Source organism: Equus caballus, chromosome 19, assembly GCF_041296265.1.
Source record: "Equus caballus isolate H_3958 breed thoroughbred chromosome 19, TB-T2T, whole genome shotgun sequence".
Lineage (NCBI taxonomy): Eukaryota > Metazoa > Chordata > Mammalia > Perissodactyla > Equidae > Equus > Equus caballus.
Window position 1 is genome coordinate 38,807,510 of NC_091702.1, and position 22,623 is coordinate 38,830,132.

Sequence of the window (22,623 nt, forward strand, 5' to 3'; positions counted from 1 at the left end):
CAAAAACAAAAAAAGTGTCATCTTTTTCTAAGTGTCATTTTGATAATCAGCTTTTTATGTTTAATTATGAAATTTTATAAATTTGTTTAAAGAATAAACTGAATCATTTTAAAGCAAGAGTGCTTCCTTTTTAATCAGTTTTATGATATTTAGAGTAATTATTTAGCTCCTGTGTAAGTTCATATATTCTTGGATTGTTCTAAAGTGGAGAATCCATGTAAAATGTAATTGTTCTTTAAAGAAGGCACCAAAGACAGTAAACGTAGGAGAATGGTTCTCCAGTTGTAATCAGTTTAATTTCCAAGGCAAGTTGAAATTCACAAATGCACAGATTTGCTAATCAGAATCCAGAGTTCTTCAGGAAGTGTTTGACTGGCAAAGTATTCAGTAGCAGCTGTATTTCCCAGAATTGAATTCCTTTTTCTGTGTTGAATACCAGTTCACGTTCCTTTCCAGGTGGAGGTGTGTTCACATTGTTTGTGTGACTATATCTGCACAATGGTTGCTTGATAAATGTAGAATATCTCTTGATCTTTTCACCTTGCTGAGGTTAGCAAAACTATCATCACTTGAGGGTTGAGGAAAAGAAGCATAGGAGAAATAATATACAAGCACTTTGAAGATAAATCAGTGGCTAACACAAGACCAACAATATATTTAAGAACCTTGGTTGTCCATACTGGCAAAGTGAGTTATATCTGTTGGTTAAAACATAAGCATGCATACGCATTCTCACACACACACACGAATGGTTAAAATGGTTTTTAAATACTGCTAAAAGGTCCAATTGTCTAAATTAGCACTGTCCTATCTATCACAACTGAGTATTGTTTAGAGCAGTGCTGTCCCATAGAACTTCTGTGATGGTGAAAATGTTCTGTATTCCACACTGTCCAAAATGGTAGACAGTGGCCCCATATGGCTATTTAGCCCTGGAAATGTGGCTAGTGAGATGGGGGAACTGAATTTTTAAAATTTAATTTTAATAAATTTAAAGAAATAGCTACATGTGACTAGTGTCTCCATATACAGTGTGAAAAAAAATTGTGATTTGAGTGGATGGAATAATAGTGGCTTATAGAACATACGGCTTTGATCCAGTTTAAGGAAGTCTTTCCTGATGTCTGTCCCATCCAACATTGGACCATGTGGGTGCTCAGCACTTGGCATTTGGAGAAAGCCTTAGTGATCCTTTGGTGGGAATGTGGAAGACAGAATCCAAGCATCAATTTGCTGGGGACTTAGACTCAGTGACCTCCAGGTTGAACTCATTTTGGGATTATGGCTCTTTCTTGAGAAGAAGGGAAGCACACTTAGAGCAATTTGCGTTAATATCTGTATCTGCATTTTCTAAGAATAGACAAGGTCTGAGTTGTAACTTTTCTTTGTTTGGTTAGTGCCAACAGAAAAAGGTTTGGCTTCCAAGCACCAATCCATAAAGTTGACGCCTGCAGCGCAGGAAGCTTCTGAGGTTGTTTGTGTTTGTGGGTATTTTTTCTCATTTATAACTTGAGTCAGATATTTCCTTATGAAAGTCTGCTCTCTATCCAACAGTTCTCCCAGGATGAGTAAAAATTGCTGTTTCCACTCTGCTGCCTTCTCTCCTCGCTGTTTTCACCATTCCTCTCACCCCCATCTTTTACCCTGTCAGATGGAAATTTCTGACTCAGCCATTTTCACTTTTCCAATAAGTTGCCCAGTTACTCTGTGGTCTCTGATAATGATGTAGATGGTCTGTGATATTAAAGTGGTACTTCTGATTTGAGGACTTACATTATCTCAGCATTTCCAAAACCCACTTGCCTGCAATCGAGTGTGCCTGTGGTTAGCTATAATATATCTGCTTGCCAAACAAGTGGTTTGGGTTACTGGGATTTTCATTTAACTTTGAATTTGAGGGATTAGGAAGAAAATAACTCAAGAACCTATTTTGATAAATTGCATCAGAGTAAAATGTTGAGATTAAATCAGTTGTTTTGGTTTTAAAACGTCTCTTTACTGTGCTTCGCCTTGTGCTTCTGTTGAAGGTGTGTCTGTGTGTGTGTGTGTAGGCACATGTTTAAAACTCATGCTTAAATTACTGATGATGCCCATTAAATAATGTAGGGCTTCCTATTTGAGTTACAACATGGTAACTGAATTTGCTTTCATATTTGGTGCTAGTAAAACATTTCTCTGCAGTGAAGAACTGGTGTTATTTCTCCTTTACGTTAATGAGAACTGAGCAACTTTTCATATTTCCCTGCTTGCTTTGGTTCTCAGGAATATCCGATATAAATTTGGGGCCTTATGTAGACTTTGTTTTTGCTGGCATACTTTTTTCCTTAAAAAAAACCTTCATTCTGTAACCTTTGGAAATGGTATAATTAAATTGCATCAATAAAACGTTGCTACTGCAACTCGTTTATTTTCCTAGTAAATATCTGTTGCTTCACTGTTTAGATCCGTAAACTGGATTAAAAACATATCTGTCTTTCATTATAAAGTTTTATGAAAAGGACTATAAACAATAAGATTCCCCTTCATGGCAGATAAATTGGAAAATGTAGAAATGTTTAAAAAGGAAAATAAGCTACACTGTAATCCTACAGTACATAATCAACATTAGGATTTTGAAGTCTATCCTTTTAGTATTTTCTAAATGGGATTTAGGTTGAAAAGTCAGGTATTTGAACTATAGTCAGAGTGTACCCTGTGGAGAGGCTCCCAAGATCAGCTCTGGGCTCTCCCCATGTCACCCAGAGTACCTTTAGGACTTTACCTTTGCACAGCCCATACGATACACCACGTGGATGGTCATCAGTAGGGTGTATAAAACAACAGACTTCAGGGTGCCAGTGGTTGATACGAAACACCCATATTATACACCCTAGGGAGTGTACGTGCTCTGAGGCTGGGACTAGAACCAGTGGTGATCTCTGTAGATTGGCAGGTTTTGTCCTTCTGAGACCATTTTACCTGAAGGGGGCTGTGTCAAAAGGAGGTAGGCTTCCTGTGGCTGAAATATTTAAGAGGAGTCCAGATGATTATTTCGACAGGATAAGGCTGGACTTGACAACTATTAAGACCCTTTCTGATAATCAGTTTCTATAATTTTAAGAAAGTGATGAATCAGTCAATACCTTATGAACAGTGACTGAAATTTAGAAATAAGTGAGGAAACTTTGGAACCCAGCCTATCATCCAGGGCCTTTACTATTTTCGGAGATGCTTCCTTGGGATTAAAGTCTCCATTCTCTAAGACAGTTTGGTGCTCTAACCAAGGTGGTGACTTTAGCAAATCAGATATTTGGTAGAACCTTGAAGAAGATTCTGAGTTGTACTCTTCTGATCCTTGTAGAACTTTTTATGAAAAGGGTAGCTTTCTATCTTTCTGTAATGTTAATGGCAAGATAACTACCTCACCATCAGTTTCTAGGATTTCTTAAGATTTTTCTTTTGGTTTTGGTTCTGCTTTTTTTTTTTGGTTCTGTTGAGTTTGACTTGTTTTTCATTCACCTTATAATTAATTTATTAACATTTTTAAATTTTCTGTACTATTTGGCAGCTGGCAACTATAGAGGATTTCTGAGGACATGAGACAGTTTTCTCAAACAAATGACTCAGGAGACTAGCTCCAGATTCTGAAAATTCCTGCCAGCGTCTCAGCACAAATTGCGTTTTCTGCTTCAAAACGCCACATACCTGCTATGCACTCTGTCAGATTGTTTAGCTTAACAAACATCCTCATGTATGCACACATTTTTCATTGTCCTGGGGGCCAATCTTGGAAATGCCTCTTATTTAACTGTGTGATCCTTGGCATGCTATTTCAGTCTCAGAGCCATTGTTTCTTCATAAATTGAGTGATGTGTTTAATTGTGGTCTAAAGGGACCAACAATTGACGACCTGCCTTAGTGTACCACCTTTCTAGGTATTCTAGGATTCTATCAGGTAATTCACCTTTCCGTTATAATACATCTGAAATTTGAGGTGATGGAAGCAGAAACCTTTTACTGTCATTTAAGATAGTGTAGGTAGGCGTCAGTTCATTAGCCTTGTTTTAAGTGAGCTGGAGGATATGGATGGATTACACCTGCAAAAAATGCAGTATTTCATGGTACATCATTTATACTAGTCATTTTTCTCAGGAGCCCTTTATTTCCACAAGCATTTATTTGAAAATCATTATCTCAGGTACTGGGATAAATATTGGAGAGAAAATGATCCATAAAATTTTTCCTGCCTTTCAGGATCTTGAATGTATGCTGGGGAAACAGATAAGTAAAAGTAATTATAATATGATTAGTGTCCCAGTACTTTATTTGCTACATGCTGTGAGATCAAGGAAAACAAAAAGCATAGGTAAGTCTGCTAGGTGTGTGAGAGAATCAGTTGTGTGGTTTTGGTTGCATGTCCTATAGGATTGGATTAATAGAGAGATGACATTTGAATGAGGGTTTTGAAGGTTGATTATGAATTTTCTAGACAGTGGAGGGGTGCCTCAGGCAGATAGAACAGGGTTCTTACCCCTGCCCTCTATGTAATGGTGACTAAGCTTCCTTCAGACTTGTGAGGTTCTCCCATTCTCTGTGTTCCACACCCACACCAACCAGCCAACTCAAACTGAAACCATAACCATAAAAATCCCCAAACAGTCGAAACATTGGTTAATGATACTTAATGCCACAATCATTTGTACAATGTATGGAATGAAAGTCTTTTGTCTTTCATAAAGGAATTACAGAAATCTCTGTGCACTTTGGGGGTAGTTTTTTAGTAAGGGGGGATAATTATACTAAGGTACTCAGGATAGTAACTCTGGGAAGGTGGATCAGATTTAATTATATTAGGGATCTCTGCTCAGAAGGATCTTCTCTCTCTCTCAGGCAGATGGAGTAACCATAGTATATTGGAAAGAACAGCAGATTTGGAGACTTAATCAGAGAAGTAGCCCTGCCCTTGGCTACTTTGATTGGGAACAATGTAAATGAGGATGGAACGCCTGTGTTATTTACCTCCTTAGCATAAGCCCAAATTAGGTGCCACTCTCCTCCCTCTGCCATATGATATTTGGATTTTGTTAATTTCAAGAAGATGGAAATTTTAGGGCAGTAAAAGTCAGAGAAGGATCAAAGGTTTCTGTTACCCTTTATTCCCTAGTAAATTAATTGCTCAAACATGACTTAGATACTTTTCCCTTTGTTTTCAGCTTTCTTCCTGAAATTGGGAAATTTCAGTTGTCAGAGTGACCAGCAATGTTTGCTTTTTTGGGACTCATAATTGGGGCAGATGGGTAGGAGAGTGTCTGTAATCTGTAGCTGAGCATCTCTCAGCAGCTCCCTAGCTGCTACTCTAGCCACTGACGGTGGTGGTGATGGGAGGGGTGGTGTTTTTGGTATTGGTCTTAGTGGTGGTGATGTTGATGTCACCTTAGTCCCTGTATGTGTATTATAAACTTTGCTGGGGCTGGGAATGTGGACAATTTGGCATCAGAATGAGATCTGTTCAGTTTCCCTGCATCCCGTTTCTCTTCTACTCAGGCAGTTTTATTAGAGCTTTAAATAAAGAGAAAAGACTCTTATAGATTAGGGAGACATTTCTCGTAGGGCAGTGAACAAAGGCATAGGGCTTTGCTTACCTTATCATTTCTTAGTTCAAATTGTCTTTAACATCTCTTAGACACTTAATCTAAAATTCATTAATACTGTCTTTCCAAAGGGAGGGAAACTCATTGATGTTGGAGGGAGAGTGAGGGAGATGGGAGAGGTGGTTAGATTCCAAAGGGATATTTTCCTTGGAATTTCCCTCTGCAGTTCCTGCCTAGGATTTTTCTCGTAGGTCACCGAGGAAGCATGTGCAGATGAAAGGAACGTTTTATTGCTCTTGTTTTTCAGAAGTGAACACAGGCCTATGGTGATTACCACAGGCTTATTCTTGGGAGATAGTGAGACAAACTAAACTGTGTCCCATTTTTATTGCTCTATTTTGGGACTTGGAACCCGACTTCTGAACACATATACTACCCATACCTAAATTTTATTTCATCCTCAGTTTTAAAGTACCTGGTGCGTGTTTGTCTTATTTTAATTAGGATTTAATAATATCACTCTTCTGCCATACTGAAACATAGGCCTATTTTTTCTGAAAGTTCTTTGAGCAGAACTATTTGGGGCCAGAAGAGCTCAGTTCGGTTTCCAGTTCATTTGTTTATTTGTTGCGTCATCTTGGTCAAGCCACTTTATTTCTCTGAGCCTTAGTTTCCTCATAAATAAAATGAGGATATTGATAAAACGTTTATTTTCAGGTGGTTAGGAGGAATAAATGCGAAAGTGCGTTGTAATCTACAAAGTACTATATCACTGTCAATTGTGGCTGCTTGTCATTACCAAACTTTACAAGACACAATGTGTGTCTGGAACATCTTCATTCATAGAGGGTGTTTTGATGTACGCAGAACAAAGGAAACCAAGCATAATCCCTGCTCTCAAAGCAGCGAGTTTGTATTTCACCTGCTACTAGTAGCATTTACACAAAGAGAGAATAATTCACAAAATTATACTAGAACATAAAAGGCAATACAGACACAGTTGAAAGAAATAGTTTCCAGTGAATGTGTTATTAATCCAAGCTTTTTTATTTGGGTGGAAGCTTGTAAAGATTGAATCATAAGAATTGTATTTTCTGGGGCCTACCTGGTGGCATAGCGGTTAAGTGTGCATGTTCCGCTTTGGCGGCCCCGGGGTTCGCTGGTTTGGATCCCAGGTGCAGACATGGCACCGCTTGGCAAGCGATGCTGTGGCAGGCGTCCCGCATATAAAGTAGAGGAAGGTGGGCATGGATGTTAGCTCAGGGCCAGTCTTCCTCAGCAAAAAGAGGAGGATTGGCAGCAGATGTTAGTTTAGGGCTAATCTTCCTCAAAATAAATAAATAAATAAGAATTGTATTTTCTGAAAGTTTTGGAATGTGGGTAAAAGAATGACAGAAGGGGAGTGACTTCTTCACTCCTCTTCTAGTTTGTATAGAGTTAATTGTTCCTTCTGCCGCCCCATAGGAATTTTAACCTTCCTTTGAGATTCATTTTGTACTTTAACTACTTTAAGGTTTCCTGATAGTGCTCTGCCCAAGTCACCCCTACTCCTTATACCTACCCCCAAATCATAACAAGCATAACTGCTCCATTGTTATGCCTGCAAAGATTTTCTCTAGATCTTTATAACATTTATCGGATTATATTATGCTATTTACCTTTCTATCATTTCCACCTCCTTGATGGCTTGGAAGTGACTTATTCATCCTAAAACAGCTCAGCAAATGTTTGTTGAACAAATGTGTTTACTAGTTGCTTACTATGCCATTTGTTTATTTAGGGGGATCTCAGATGAATGAGAATCATCTTTCTCTTCAAGGAAAATGGATGGAGGAGCTTTATATATGTATAAATCCTTCCAATTTCCGAGACTTGCTTGGCTTAATGTAAACTAATTTATTGTATACATATATACATATCTGGATTAAAAAATCACTAACGCTCTATTTCTTTTAATGGGAATGAAGGAGGTTTCTAGTTTTTATTTAAATGATGTTTGAAAAATGTTAGAAGTTTCTATCATGCTATCCTAACGGCAGACCTTAATTCTATTCATAACATTATTTTCTTCCTTTTTCCATGGAACTCTTACTGTTTTTTGACTTTATTGACCAGGTTTTCTTCATTTTTTTCTATTAATGGGCATCTTCTGAAATCTTACTGTATTGCTACATCCAGTGCTAATTGAGTGGAAGGCGCAGAAATTAGACCTCCAAGATCCCTACCCTGAAGAGTTTGCAACTGGATGGGGAGGCAGCTACCTGCCAGAGTTGAAGGATAAAGTCTGTTTCTTTCTGTTGATGCTCTTCTAAGCAAGAAGGCACAGTTGCATGGTTATTAGAGTTCCAAAGAGACTTAGCCGCCACACCCTAACTTTGGGGAAAATGTTTGGGCAGAGGGAAATGGCTACAGGACCACAGAGGTCTGGATGGGAATGAAGGAGAATGATAGGGTTGGCTTAATGGCAAGATCAGCCTGAGATTGGGGTGAGAGAAAGTCGACATTGGAGGGAAAAAGTTTGAGAAGTGGAAAGATAAAAGTCCAGAGTCCAGTGGTTCATCTTTTTTTTTTTTTTTAAAGATTTTATTTTTTCCTTTTTCTCCCCAAAGCCCCCCGGTACATAGTTGTGTATTCTTCGTTGTGGGTTCTTCTAGTTGTGGCATGTGGGACGCTGCCTCAGCGTGGTCTGACGAGCAGTGCCATGTCCGCGCCCAGGATTCGAACTAAGGAAACACCGGGCCGCCTGCAGCGGAGCGCGCGAACTCAACCACTCGGCCACGGGGCCAGCCCCTCCAGTGGTTCATCTTAAATGTGCTTACAGGGAAAGGTAGTGAAATGAGTGTATGCTGTTTATCATCAGTACTGTTTATACTGTTTACTTTGAAATAAAGTAGATTAGAGAAGGAGGAAAGATCGAGGCTCTGAACTTGGCCTGGCTGTGAAATGTTTTCTGTAATTCCCTACCTGGTTACTGATTTACAAAGGTGGCTGGATGTGTGAGTGTTGTCCAACTTGTGTTAGAGTAGTGATGTGGAGAATACAGAGGCAGATCCTGAAAGCAGCTAGAGTGGATGCAGAAGAAATTATGGATTGAGCAAATAGTATTTTGGTATTAATGAGATTATATGTTTGGAAGTTCTTAGTAAACTCTGAAGCGCTAAATTGGTGTATTGACAATGCAATTCTGTGCGTATGAGTGCGTGTACTTCCTTGTAGTTAGTGAAGATCGTCTGGATTCTTTTCTCGCTCAGCCCCTGCTCATATTTTGTGGTACCAATTCAGCCTCTGCTGTAGGAAGATTCAGGGTCAAATCACAATGATTGACTATACTTCAGTCTTGCTGTTTAAGTATTAGGAAATCATTGAGAAGAGTCATTGTTAAGGTAATCAGTAATTCATAAATTCCTTGTGCCTGTTATGATATGTCTAACATGTCTTCATGTTTATGGTTTAGCCCTGTTTGCTGTTGATGGAATAAAAGATAGGAATTTAAAAGATTTTTATATTATAGAGTTTAAATATAATATATGTAAAACATTACGGAAAGGACAGAAAATATAGAAACCCAGGAACCTACTACCCAAATTTAATAGATGTTAATATTTTGCCTTATCTGCTTCAGTCTTCTTTCTTTTGTTTGTAAGCAATAGAAAGAACAGCATATACAGCAATGGCACTCCTGCCCCTTGGCTCCTCTGTCTAGAGGTAACCACTGTTGTACATTCAGTTTGTGTCGGTGCTGTATGTTAAAAACAGGTACTTTTACTACAGGTGTATGTCTCCATAAGCGTTATGTTTTCAGTGTTGTGCTGACCAAAATAAAAAATATAGAACTATTGCAGCTCTTCACATGGTCACCCACATGGAAAACTGCAATAACTTTATCATTTTTATTTTAGTTAGCATATTAAAAACATATAAAATATATTGTTTTGGCATAACTTTCTGCCATAATAATATAAATTGAAGTGGCTTTTAGACTTTTTCAACTGTAATCTACAGAATGATACATTTTACTTTGTGATGTAATGCATATATACATGTTTGTGTATGTAAAACTGGAAAAATTTCTCCAACCGATAGTTTCCTGTCCTAGGTTTGATGTATACTGTATTTTCTAGCCTATTCATTCTCAAATGCTTGTCCTAGACTTAATAAATTGATTTTATGACCTAATAATAGATTGCCACTCATGATTTGAAAAACAATCTTAAGAGTAATCTAAAAAAACTTATCTTAATCTAAAATTAATACTAACTTTAGTATACAAGCATAAGCCTTTGTAGTATAATAAAAGTACTTCATATAATAAGGCAGTGTATTTAAAATAGCATTCTTTTGCACAAGATTTGATTACATTCATTCTGAATATTTGTTTTCTATGAACTAAATCCGTACATGCCTTAGCCATTTAAGTAATTAATATTAATTAGCTAAATGTTGTAGAGAATGCATGTTAGTCAGTAGAATATCTCCTTTTAGTCTAGTCCGACTTTGGTTTACCTGGAGTCCGGGAGGGCTGTCTTGGTGTCCTGGTGTCAGGAAAGGAAAGTGATCTTGCTGGCTCAAAAGCTGGCTGCTAGCCCTGTCACCAGCAAGCTATGTCTATAGCCTTAATAAGTCCTTTCATCCTCTGGCCCTCATTTTTCTCACCTATCAATCAAGATGGTTAACTAGTTCATCACTTTCATTCTGTGAAATATAGAGTAACTTGGACCTGGGCCTCAGGTTATTAGAATTTGCTGAGAATATATCTGACGTAAAAGAACAGGACTGTCTGTTGGAATTACTGGCTTTACAGTTGCATTTGAGCAAGGCGTACGCAGGTCATGTTCAGTTTAATATGGTTCTTGGGCAGAAATGATTCCTCCATCATGAAACCTTTTCAGAGGAATCTTGACGTCTGTGAGATCTGCCTGCTTTTCTGTTGTATTCTCTCTCGGTGAGGGACAAGCTATGTGAATGGATATGGGAACATTCATAAGTGCTAAGAATGGCCAAGGAGTGTTTCTTCATTCCATTTCAGTTGAATATCCTCACAGGCAAATCCAAAGCTGCAGAAAGAAATCTGTCACCTGTGGTAAGCCCTAGAGGACAGTTTCAGGAGTCCTACACGTTGCGGTAGTCTGAGGGTTTGGGGAATTTTCCTTTTTAGTGTGAGTTACGTGTTTGGAGTAGAGTAAGTCCATACTACCTAAATTACACGACCTTAAAACAAATAAACAAAGTGGCGCTTTTCATCCTAAGAGTTCTTTGTGTATATGTTTGTTTTAAGAAGCAGGAGTTTCAGTTGCAGCATAGGGTAGAATGGACCTTGGGGACCATCTCTTCCCATTTGCTGTCTGAGAAAATAGGCCAGCAAATACTCCTGCCTGGATGTCCAGATGGAAGCAAAGTTAGGGGCAGATTTCTGGTATCTTCCAAGGTTTCCGTTGTCTTTTGGTTTGCAGATTCTTTTTAGGCAGCTCTACATTTAGAGAGACCTAGAGAACCAGTTCTAACATGTCTGAGGGTGTGGACGCATTGAAGAATGTGATTATCCTTAAAGTAGAGATCTGCTCATACCTGAGGGACCAATGTGTGTTTTTCTTAAAGAACACCAGAATGGATGTCAATCTCTGGGAAAGGATCCTCTGAACCCCAGATGACGGAGGCATAGGCTAGATTTCTTTTAACTTCTTTGACCATGGAGAACTCAGCTTTCTCTCAGCTGCAATATGCAAAACTTCTCGTCTTTTTTATTGCAGCAGTACATGCCCTCCCTTTATGCAAGCAGATTGGAATTTCTGGACCTCTGGTTCTCATTCTGTGGTTAATGTCCTTAGGCCAAGGATCAGAGCTAAAGCTAACCGTTGTTTTCTGATACTCTGCTTGGCTCTAAGCAGGTGCCATGTGGATTTTTGTGAATGAAAACTTTATACTAACTAGTCACTATTTCGTGCATTGCCACTTATAAAATTAATCGTCCTGAAATAGTACACTTGATTTTTTGAAGTAAACAAAATCCTTTTCTTTGTATGTTAAAATACTACTGATGAGCCTTCCTGCCTTCTTGTCCCCTCTCCTCCTCTGCAGTGTGCCGAGATTTCGCTGTCCTGGAGGACCACACCCTGGCCCACAGCCTGCAGGAGCAAGAGAGTGAGTAATGGCCCTCATTCCTGCTCCTTCAGTTTGCTTTTTTAATGGTAGCTTGAGGCAAGTTTCTTAGGGTGAGGCAGGGAGAGACCATCTGTCCTTCCTGAGGGATTTGTCTAGACAAATGACACCTGGCTGAAGAATGAAGTTCTGGGTGTTTTGAAGTAAGACAGCAGCCATGGCTTGGAATACTGTTGGGTGTATCATCGGTGGAAAAGAGGGACTTGAACCTTTTCCCTGTCTTAGTGTTGTGGGAGGGCAAGACAATTGTCCATGCATCTGGGGTGTGTAGAAGGCTGGCCCAGGGGTCTCTTCCTTCCCCTAGAACAGGAGCCAGAAAATCTTTTTCCAGGCAGGCAATGGTGGCATCTAGATTGTGGGTTTTTCTGAATATTTACGTATATAATTATAGAAGGTAAATCTAAGTTGTATGTTTTATACAAAAGTACATATTTGTGAATATGTAATTTGTGAGTTATTAACTCATATGTCAGTATAAAAATTAAGTAGTGAAAAATGTAGGTTATAAATTGAGTGGCAACTTGTAGGGCAGAAAGAGCCCTGGCCCAGGCTTTGGAATATTTGTGTAGAAGTCCTGGCACTGCCTCTGTTTTGCCGTGTGACCAAATGCAAATTACTTAACCTTTCTGATCCTCTTTTACTTAATGGAAAGATGAGAATAATAAGTCTGGTGCAGCCTATTATGCAGTGTTACAGAGAGCATAAAATAAAGTGATAGATGTGAAGCTCTTTTTAATAGAAAAGCTTTTATTAAGTTTCTTCTGAGGTTTATTATTAACAAGCCAGAGCATTACAATTCCTCTCCTTAATGTTTCTGTCCAGTCGAGCATCACTTGGCATCGAACGTTCAGCGGAACCGTTTGGTCCAGCATGATCTCCAGGTGGCTAAGCAGCTCCAGGAGGAGGATCTGAAAGCTCAGGCTCAACTCCAGAAGCGCTACAAAGACCTGTGAGGATTTGGGGAATGGGAGGAAGTCGTACCAGGCCTGGTTTTCTCTGTGGAGCCAGCAACCAGGGCGGAGAAGGAGACTCCGTCTGTCCCTCTGATTCCTTTCACTATTAGGTTACAAATCCTGTGGTGGCTATTCCATAGTTTTCTTTGCTTTGAAAAATTTTCTTTGTTGTTGGAACACTTTACTAGCTTTTGGGACATGTGAATTCTCATGTGAACTCCAATACTTTTAACTGTATGACTTTGACCATTTGGTCTCCCTCTCTGAGTCTGTTTTCCTTACCTGTAACCTGGGGAAAATAACCTCTCTCCCCTCCGCTCATAGGTTGTTTGGGGGATCCAGTGAAATACGGGATGTTAAAGAACTTTATGAGTTATGTTGGGTTCCTTTACTGTTTCCTAGCTGTGTTTGCTGCTCTTATCTTCCTTGAACCCCTTGCTTTTCAGGTAGAGGCAGACTCTTCTGGAAAGCTCTGAATTGTATACTCAGTGTTCTTCTTAATTTTAGTGTCTGACAAAAGTTCTTTCTCTGTCTTCTCCTTTAACGGTTAGATAGATGGAAAGATCATATCTAAGGTCTCTTCCAGCACAGTGACTTTTTTACTCTTTTTCAATGTTTTAGAGCTCACGGGGGAGTAGCTCTTATACCTAAACCTCTAATGGTGGATTTAACCACAAGATACTGTTTTGAGGAGGAAAGGTTAAAAGAAGAAGTGAAGGGATCCCTCAGTTTACTTTAGTTGCCGTGTTGAAATAAACAGGAAAGGCTGTCATTTTTGTTGCCTTTGAGAAGAGTTTGTCTTTCTGTTTTATTATTGGTAGAGAGGACTTTATTCATCATTTTGTTCAGCTTTCTTATTTTATACATAAATACTCTTATTTATTCTTACTAAACCTGACACCATGAAAGGCACTGGAGACCACAGACGTGAATAAAACATAGCCATCACCTTTAAGGGTCTCGGGAAAAAACTCGGAGCACTCCATATCTAGTGATACATGTACGAGGCGCAGAGAATTGAGTGGTAAATTTCATACCTATGAAAGAGGAGACTGGTAACCCAACACAGGTGATATATTTAACCTGAACCTTGATGGTTAATTAGGAACTTGTAGTGACAATGGGGGAAAACCATTCTAGCCCAAGGGAGTAGCATGCATCAAGGCAGAGGTAAAAGGACCTGAAATCTCATGGTAGCTGCGCAATGTTCAGTATTGATGGAGTGGAGAGTATGGTTGGGGGTATAGGTCAGGGATGAGGCCAGCAAACTAGTCAAAAGCTGGACCTAAAGGCCATGTAAGTTATGTTGAGGAATGTAGGTTTCATAGATTTTATAGTATAAACAATAGAGAACCATTGAAGGATTTTAGATTTTCATTTTGGGACCTACCCTTGGGTGCTGGGTAAGTAAAGGATTGGAGGGGGCAAGATTGAAGGCAGCTATTGAGCAGTGTTCAAATTAAGAAATGATGAGGAGGTTTGAATTGAGGACAAGGATGAGAGAGATATAGAGGGGAGGGAGACGATGAGGCCTGAATTGAGGGTAATGTTAATGGAGTTAGAGAGGATCAGAGAGATTTGAGATGTGTGGAGGCTCAGTGTCACACCGTTAAGATGAGAGCCAGAGCTAGAACATTCTAGAGTTCTAAATTATTGCCTGTTATGAAGGCCACTTCTGAGACTCTTGCAGAAGTTAAAGATCCTGAATTAGGGTAATGATAGTGTCATAAGGTTAGTCAGAGATTATCAAGACAAACCACTGTAAAATGTAAATCAGGATTTGGAGAGTGATGGATTATAGGTCCTAGATGAGCAGAACCAGGTATTATTTTTCTGCCTAGGACTTCAGGGTTTTTGAGGCATTCCTGGTCGAAATAAGTAAGCTAGAAAGGAATTTTTTCAGTTTTCACTCCCTGGCAATCTTGACAGCTGAACATGATGGGAAGGATGAAATGCTGTAGATTTTAATGAACTGGAACCTTCCGCTCAGTCTGGATCCTGCACCCCCTGTCCGAAGTCAGGCTTACCAATTCTTAACTACTCTTTTCTAACTAGATTTTGCTTCCCCAAAATTCTGTATAATTAGCTGAGTGAGTTAGAACTGGCCCTTCTTGGATATATGGTTTGAAATAATTAAGCTCAGCTTAAACTTCACCTCTTTATTTTCTGTGCTAGGAAATACATCTTCTGTGTCACTTCTGACATTTAACATTTCATTGGGATTTGCCTTCTCTGCTCTGCTCCTGCTTTCTTCTCCCAGTTGTCACCCTGCGTGGACTTAGTCGTTGCTTACTCCTGTGTGGGTTTTACATTAGTTTGGGAGGTCCAGGTAGACAAGTGTGAAAACCAAGACCGTGATTTTGTATATGATTCTTAATTATTAGAAATAAGTGAATGGAAAGAGGATATATAAATGAAAATTGTTCTGAGTAGATTTTTATTTATTTTCAGTTCTTTGGATTAGATGGTGGAGAGTCCTAAAATATTAGACCCGTAATCCGAAGTCATTAAGTCCAAAAACTTCTATAGCCGATAAGGTGACATGACAGGGCTTGATTCACTGGTTATCGGTGGCAGGACCAGAAGTCAGATCTTGCAGACATCTTCTTGTCTAGTGATTTCCCTACTGATTCTAAGAAAGTCTTACCACTTCTGGCCTGTGCTTTCTGTCTTGCATTCTCTTCCTTCCTTTCTGTCTTGTGTGTGCACACACACATACGTACACACCTGTGTGTCTGGACGCACATCTCCTTCACCTACATATGCCTATTTTCAAACCATTGAAAGTGACCCTTTCCTTATATAAGTGAGAGTAATTTTTCATCCCCTCAGTTTTGTTAGTACTGAATATATGGGTTTCAGTTCCTCCAGAGAAGTTAGGGTGTTCCCCACCCCCAGCACTTTTCAGTTACGAAAGACTGCCATTCAGTGTAAATATACAACCAAGACTGAGACTCATTGAGTACTTTAAGTTCAGTTAGCAGGGGGAGAATAAGAGGATATATTTGTTTAGCAAGCAAACTGTGTATATAAATCACAGTTGTAATTTTATCCCAGAATGTTTTTAGATAGTAAACTCTAAGCACGTTTGTGTTCATCTTTCGTCGCTACCAGTTTTGTGTAGAGGTTGGCTCACCAGAGCCATTGCGCTCTAGAATTTTACAGTGCCTGTTGGCTTTTCTTGAAAACTAAAAACAGAAGGCTTGTTCACCTAGGGGCATATTCTGTAGCATCTCCGAGAGATCCAAACCCCATTTTCTGTTGGAACTGCTGTTTTAAAGGTGCTGTTTTAAAGGATCTGTTTCTTCCACCGAGGTGATTTCTCGTTTCTCCCATCAGAATGTATTGTGAGCTGCTGAGTACAGCATGAAGATTTGTTCATTTTTGTATCCTCAGTGTTGAGCATAGTGCCTGGACCATAGCAGGTGTTGTTTAAATCTTTGTTGAATGCATAAATGCCAAAACAAAACAAAAGTACGGTAGCAGTGGTATTACAGCGTTTGGTTTTTCTTTACAGCATTTGGTGGCCAGAGTATTAAGAAAACGGGCATCAGCCAGAGAGGTTCTGTTGGGAACCAGAACTGGGGAATATAGTTTCTTTTTTTTTTAAGTATGATTTTATAAGTATTCACTGTTGAAACTGAAAAAAAATACACCGAATTAAAAAACTTATAAAAATCCTTTTGAAGTCATACCCCCACCTGTAGGTGACTGCAGTATTATTGACATTTTAGTGAACTTGCTCCCAAATTTTTCCTGTGTGCTTTATACATATTTGGATATTCGTGGACATATTCACGTCACGGTCTACATGTCCTTTGCAGAATCCTGAGAAAACATTCCTGTCTCAGTAGAGTGGCCCCAGTAGGGTGAGATGATATGGTGGTGTGGAAAAAGCCTGGAGCATTCCATTGTAGTGTCTGGGGATCAGATTCTGGTTCTGCCCCTCATTTTCTCTGTGATCTCAGGGAAATGATTTCACTGCCCTGGGCCTCAGTTTTTTCATCATAAGATGTGACACTATCAACCCTGTTGTATTGTTATTGTGAGGATTAAATGAAATAAAAATACCTACTGGCTCAAAGTGAGTATTCAGTAAATTGTGTTATTTTTAGGAAAAATCCTTTATTTATTCATGTTGTTTTCACCTTTGTTTTTCAGTGAACAACAAGACTGTGAAATTGCTCAGGAAATCCAGGAGAAGCTGGCTATTGAGGCAGAGAGACGACGCATTCAGGAGAAGAAGGATGAGGTAGGACTTAGTTAACGCTCCTCATGCCATAGAGGAAGGGCTGCTGAGGTCTGGAGCAATTCCTTTCTGTATTCTTGGGCTCAGTGTAGGGTTGCTGAATAGACAGCAGAATTCTCCTCCCCTGGGGTGAAGAGACTTAAGGATTGCCTTCCATGGACCACTGTTTATTGCCTCTTGACCAGTTGCGTAAGTGGTGAAGTCCTAAAGATGATGCTGGTTACTTGGACATAAGGTGTGAATTAGTTTCCTAGGGCTACTGTAACACCTTACCACAAACTTGGTGGCTTAAAGCAGTAGAAATTTATTCTCCCTCAGTTCTGGATGCTATAAACCTGAAGTCAGGGTCTTGGCAGGGCCATGCCACCTACTGGGAAAGATCCTTCTTTGCTACCTGCTAGCTTCTGGTGGCTGCTGGCAATCATTGGTATTTCTTGGCTTGTAGCTACATCATTTTAGTCTCTACCTCCATTGTCACATGGGCTTCTTCCCTGTATCTTTGTGTCCTTTTGTTTTCTTTTAAGGGCACCAGTCATTGAATCTAGGACCCACCCTAATCCAGTGTGATCTCTTTTTAACTAATTACATCTGCAAAGACCCTGTTTCCAAGTAAGGTCATGTTCCGAGGTTCTTGGTAGAAATGAATTTTTAGGGGACACTGTTCCCCCTAATACAGGGTGTCTGTCTATGAGTTATTCCTGCAACTTCAGAGAGCAGACCTTGAGTGTAGCCTGAACAGGAGTCCAGGAGTAGTCACTATGAGGCCAGGAGCCGTCATTGGTCTCACTCTTTTTTTTGTTGATGGTTTCACTCTCCTATGATATGCTGCCTCAAACAACTAATCTGTTTGAGCCTGTATATATTTTTAAATTGTGTTGTTTTTAAAGCTGAAAATGACTAAAATTAGCAATAGTATCTGGTTTGTAAGAAGACTTGAATTTGCAGTTAACTGTTACTGGCTTTTGTTTTATGTTTTCAGCATTTCTTTTTTGTTTTCTTAAAGATTGGCACCTGAGCTAACATCTGTTGCCAATCTTCTTTTTATTTTTTCTTCTTCTTCTTCTTCCCCTCAAAGCCCCCCAGTACATTGTTGTATATTCTAGTCGTGAGTGCCTCTGATTGTGCTACGTGGGATACCGCCTCTGCATGGCCTGATGAGTGGTGCCGTGTCTATGCCCAGGATCCGAATGGATGAAACCCTGGGCCGCTGAAGGGGAGCGCGTGAACTTAACCACTGGGCATGGGGCTGGCCCCAGAATTTCTTGCAATTTCTTTTCAATTTGCATTCATTCTCTGTCTCCCTTCTTTCACACTGTCTTGTGCTGTTCTTGGCCACTGTCTTGATTTATAATGAGGAAGAAAATGATTTATCAGTTTTAATAGTAGGATGACCATATGATTTATTGTATATTCAGAAACACTTTTCAGGGTTAAACAGGGCACTTTTAATTTTTACATAAACTGAGACTCTCCTGGGCAAACTGGCACTTATGATTACTCTATTAAATAGATGTGATCAGGGTCATCAGTAAGCTGGCCCACAGACACTGCAGCTCCCACTGAACCATGCTCGTTCCTCCAGGACTCCTTGTTCAGTGCCAGGTGAGGGTGAGACACCTGGTATGAGTGTATTTACCCGTTTCTTTAGAAAACAAATCATGATTATGTGATAATCAGAACTGCAAGTAAGGGTTAGGGATTAATTTCCATCCTTCCTGTTATCAATACAGGAGCTCTTTCTTACGACAGGATGTGTTGCCTCTTTATAGTCAAGACTTTGCTTTGGGGATGAAACTGGGAACTGAAAGAAGTAATTATATGTTGTAGACAGGAAAGCTTCTATTTTAAAAATAATGGAGTAATGAAGTTGGCTTCTTGTAAATGCTGCTGGTGTCCTGTGATTTTCTTTCCCCCATTCAGAGAAAAACAGGCTAGAAAGAGAAACCAAAACACTTTATTTTAGGCCTGTAGAATCTAAATAGCAATCACAATAATCTCATGGTAACACTGTATAAAGTAAGCATTGTAATGATTAACTCCATTTTTCAGATGAAGAAATTAAGTCTTGAAGAAGTAAGTAACTGGTGTCAAGCTCTAGTAAGATACTAGAGAAATGTCTGTACAATTCAGGTCCCCTGACTGAGTGCTTCTGCCTTAGATTTACTGTGACAACATAAAACACGCAGACTTTGGAGTTAGCCTGCCCTGGGTTTGAATCTTAGCTCTTTAACTTTTAGCTGGGACTTTCAGCATCTCACTTAACCACATGGACCTCAGGTTCTGAACTGGAGAAGTCATGATAATGGTACATACCCTGAGGGGCTGTTGGGAGGTTTAAACGCGATTGATCATGTGTATAAGGCCTCTGGTGCCTATGAAGTTAATAATTGTTCCTTCCTTTTGGCTTTCTGGCCAAGTGTTTTCCCCACCATTCTGCCCTTTATAGCAACTCCGATTTCTCTTGGAGAGAGATGTGTGCTTAAATCAGAAAGAGGGAGCAATAGACAGACTTAAGTGTATTCCAGTGTGGTGGGATCTGAGGATCTTCTGTTCCCTTGCCTGTCCAGGCCTCCCCTACCTTGCCCTCCATTACTGCTTGAGCTGCTGAATGTCCCCCTTCCCAGTGCAGTGGAGAGATTAAATGAGACAGCCAGTTGTGGAGATTTACTGAGAGTAGCCTTTAAAAACTCCATTCAGGCTTTTTGATTTCTCAACCGATGGCTTAGATGAGAAGATGGCTGCTGTGCCAAGATATTCTTTTATTGCAGAAAAATGTGACTTTCAGCTGACTGGTATGTTGTTGATATTAAATGAAGAAAATTTGCATTAGTAGAGTATGTCTCTGAAGGATGAGGATAATGCTTATTTATTTTAGTCCAGGGTGCCTCATAGAGGAGACTGAAACTGAGACAAGAATGCTGATTTTTTTAGCCAACTCTTGAAAAAGCATTGCTTGTTACTCATGCACTGTCCTAATTCTTTTTTATTTATTTTTTCGCCATTCTTCTACTTCCTTGTAGAGTCTGCTTACCTAATAAGTTCTTGTTTAGCAGCAAGGCTGTGGAAAATTCCTCTCTGGATTTTCACCAAAATTTCTTAGAGATTTTTGGGGTCAACACTCTTGGGTAGTTTATAATCCCCCAAAACAACCTGATGTAGACTCCAAGGCCCCTTTCCTCTTGGGACAGAGATGTTTTTTCTGAACAACATTGTATGTGAGAAGTAGAGTTATACAACTTTGTGAGGGTGAATTAGCATTTCTGAGTTTGTTGTGATATCATTTTATTGTTTTTTTTTAACAGAGCACAGATGTAAGGAAAGTAGTGCTTTTTTTTTTTTCCCCCTAAGGAAGATTCACCCTGAGCTAACATCAGTGCCAGTCTTCCTTTATTTTGTATGTCAGTTGCCACCACAGCATGGCCGCCAATGAGTGGTGTAGGTCCACACCTGGGATCAGAACCTGCGAACTCGGGCCTTGAAGTAGAGCCTGCTGAACTTAACCACTACACCATGGGGCCAGGGCCCCTTCCATTTTTTAAAAATTCTTTTACACAATGTCTTAAAAGTAGTAGTTGCATTTCTCTCTAGGCACCCTATTGAAGGGGCTTGTAGCCTTTGGGAATACTGGACTGAGGAGTGTGTAATTAAGGAAAGTGGACTAACTCCATTGGGATCTTTCTCTTTGGTCACAACATAAGCATTTTTCAGTGTTGTTTAATAAAGCCAAGGAATGTGTTTAGTTCATTTAACTTAGTTATTCTTACATAAAACTCTAAGTAACTGCGTGTCTGTGTGTGTATGTGAGTATCTATAGGTATACATATGTGTCTTTGAACGTAGGTCCAAATTTATGTGCACATGCAATTATTTTAAGGAAAAATATGTCTTTTTGCTTAAGTAAACATTAGTATGGCCGACAATGTTATGAAAAGTCTGTGTAACTAGTTCAATGATTTGAAACCATTTATAATATGAACTGTTGAGGGATAAACTTAGTAATCAACTTACATTAAAAATTAATGTGAACCATGATACTTTTCATAGCGTTCTTAAGATGGTTAGAATTTCATGTTCTAAAAGAGTATATAAGCGCTAATATTTTGAGAATAGCTTAGATAGCAATACATTTTAGCTACTAAAAAGAAATTTCCTGTTTTGGCGCCTTAAAAAATAAGTTTAGGGGCCGGCCAGGTGGCGTAGTGGTTAAGTTCTTGTGCTCCGCTTCAGTAGCCTGGGGTTTGTGGGTTCAGATCCCAGGTATGGACCTACACACCACCAAGCCGTGCTATGACGGTGTCCCACATACAAAATAGAGGAAGATGGGCACAGATGTTAGCTCAGGGCCAATCTTCCTCACCAAAAAAAAAAGTTTATACATATATGGCCAGAAAGGGGAAGTGAGAGGGAGGGAGGCTTTTGGTTGAGAAAATTCTTCTCTCTCCTTTTCCTAGTTATATTGATGTTTTTACATTCATAGAGTTGGTATTATCCTGTTTTCTTGTCTTATAACCCTTTCAGGATTATACCTGCTTTGAGTTCCTTACTGTGTTGGATGTTACAGTAATTGCCAGTTAGAAGTTTAGCAATCTAATGGAATAAGTTTCCTTTTTTGATTCTTTTTGACAGTCATTTGAATATCACATTTTCAGATCTCCTTTTGATTGTTTTTATACCGAAGATTTCCTCATTTTGAAACTCACTATCTTTGTAGGATAGAGGTGAAAACTTTCAGGGAGAAATAACCCTGATGTAAAATCATATAAACCATAAAAACACCTGAAGGAATCCAACACCATGGCTCAGTGAGTTGTCATCTCCTTGGGAAAGCTGTGCCAGGCCCCCGTGGACTCCTCGGCCCTTGTTTGCGTGTGTGCCGCTCTTAGAGCCCTCACTCTGCCTGTCTTACGTTCTGCTGATCATTTTGCTTCTGACATTTAATAGATAAGAACTGTGAGGATGCTGACCACACGTCTTGTCTCTTCAGGTCTCTAGCAGGATGTGTGGCCCATTGAAGCGCATCAGTACATCTATGTGTTCATTAAAATGACTTTCCTCTGGCACTCTAGAGGTGTTTACCTGTGTCCTTTCTTACTCTCACAGTTCCAAATTTTCCACAGCTGGGTGAGCTTGGATAACAGAAAAGGGAGAGATGAGATATAATTGTAAATTCTCATTCTGATAAATGTCTTTATTGGAAACTCTTCTGTGTAACAGTTATTTCTACATATTAGCCCAAAGTAAGCCCACTATATGATTAATTAAAACATTGTTGAAAATGACTTCAAAGGGCTTATAAATTCTTTTAGATTTTGTTTTGTGGAACACTAATTCCATAAGGTTTAAATTTTTTATGTGGAAAAAAGTTTTCTGTCTCAAAATATATTTGGCAATTCCTGGGTTACAGGATAACTGGTTTCTTTTCTTTTATCAAAGTTATAAAATATGCTACTGTGTATTTTAAAGAGTTAGCTGTAATACATGCTTTCCATTGAATGCTTTGTGTTTTTTGGAGACCCTTGAGATCACTGTTCTCAGGAACAAGGCTTGGGAACTGCTGTTCTAGAATAACGTTTCACAGGAAGGAAACTGAGGAGCAAGGAGGTTGTTTATGTCAGGGGGACTGAGCTGCATCCAAGCATGTGACTAAGAATTGCCATCTTTAGCCTGTTCCAGGGGAAATGCTTTATACTGAAAT

The 22,623-nt window shown here is 39.4% G+C and overlaps 1 protein-coding gene across 2 annotated transcripts in view; it reads left to right on the plus strand.

Moving 5' to 3' along the window:
* The window catches only part of CCDC50 (coiled-coil domain containing 50), a 69,458-nt gene that overhangs the window by 16,219 nt on the left and 30,616 nt on the right, over positions 1–22,623 (plus strand). For both annotated transcript variants that reach the window (XM_023623499.2, XM_023623500.2), the window contains exons 2-4: positions 11,646–11,708; positions 12,549–12,675; positions 16,841–16,931. In XM_023623499.2, coding sequence (XP_023479267.1) covers positions 11,646–11,708; positions 12,549–12,675; positions 16,841–16,931 — 281 coding nt within the window. The remainder of the gene's footprint in view (positions 1–11,645; positions 11,709–12,548; positions 12,676–16,840; positions 16,932–22,623) is intronic.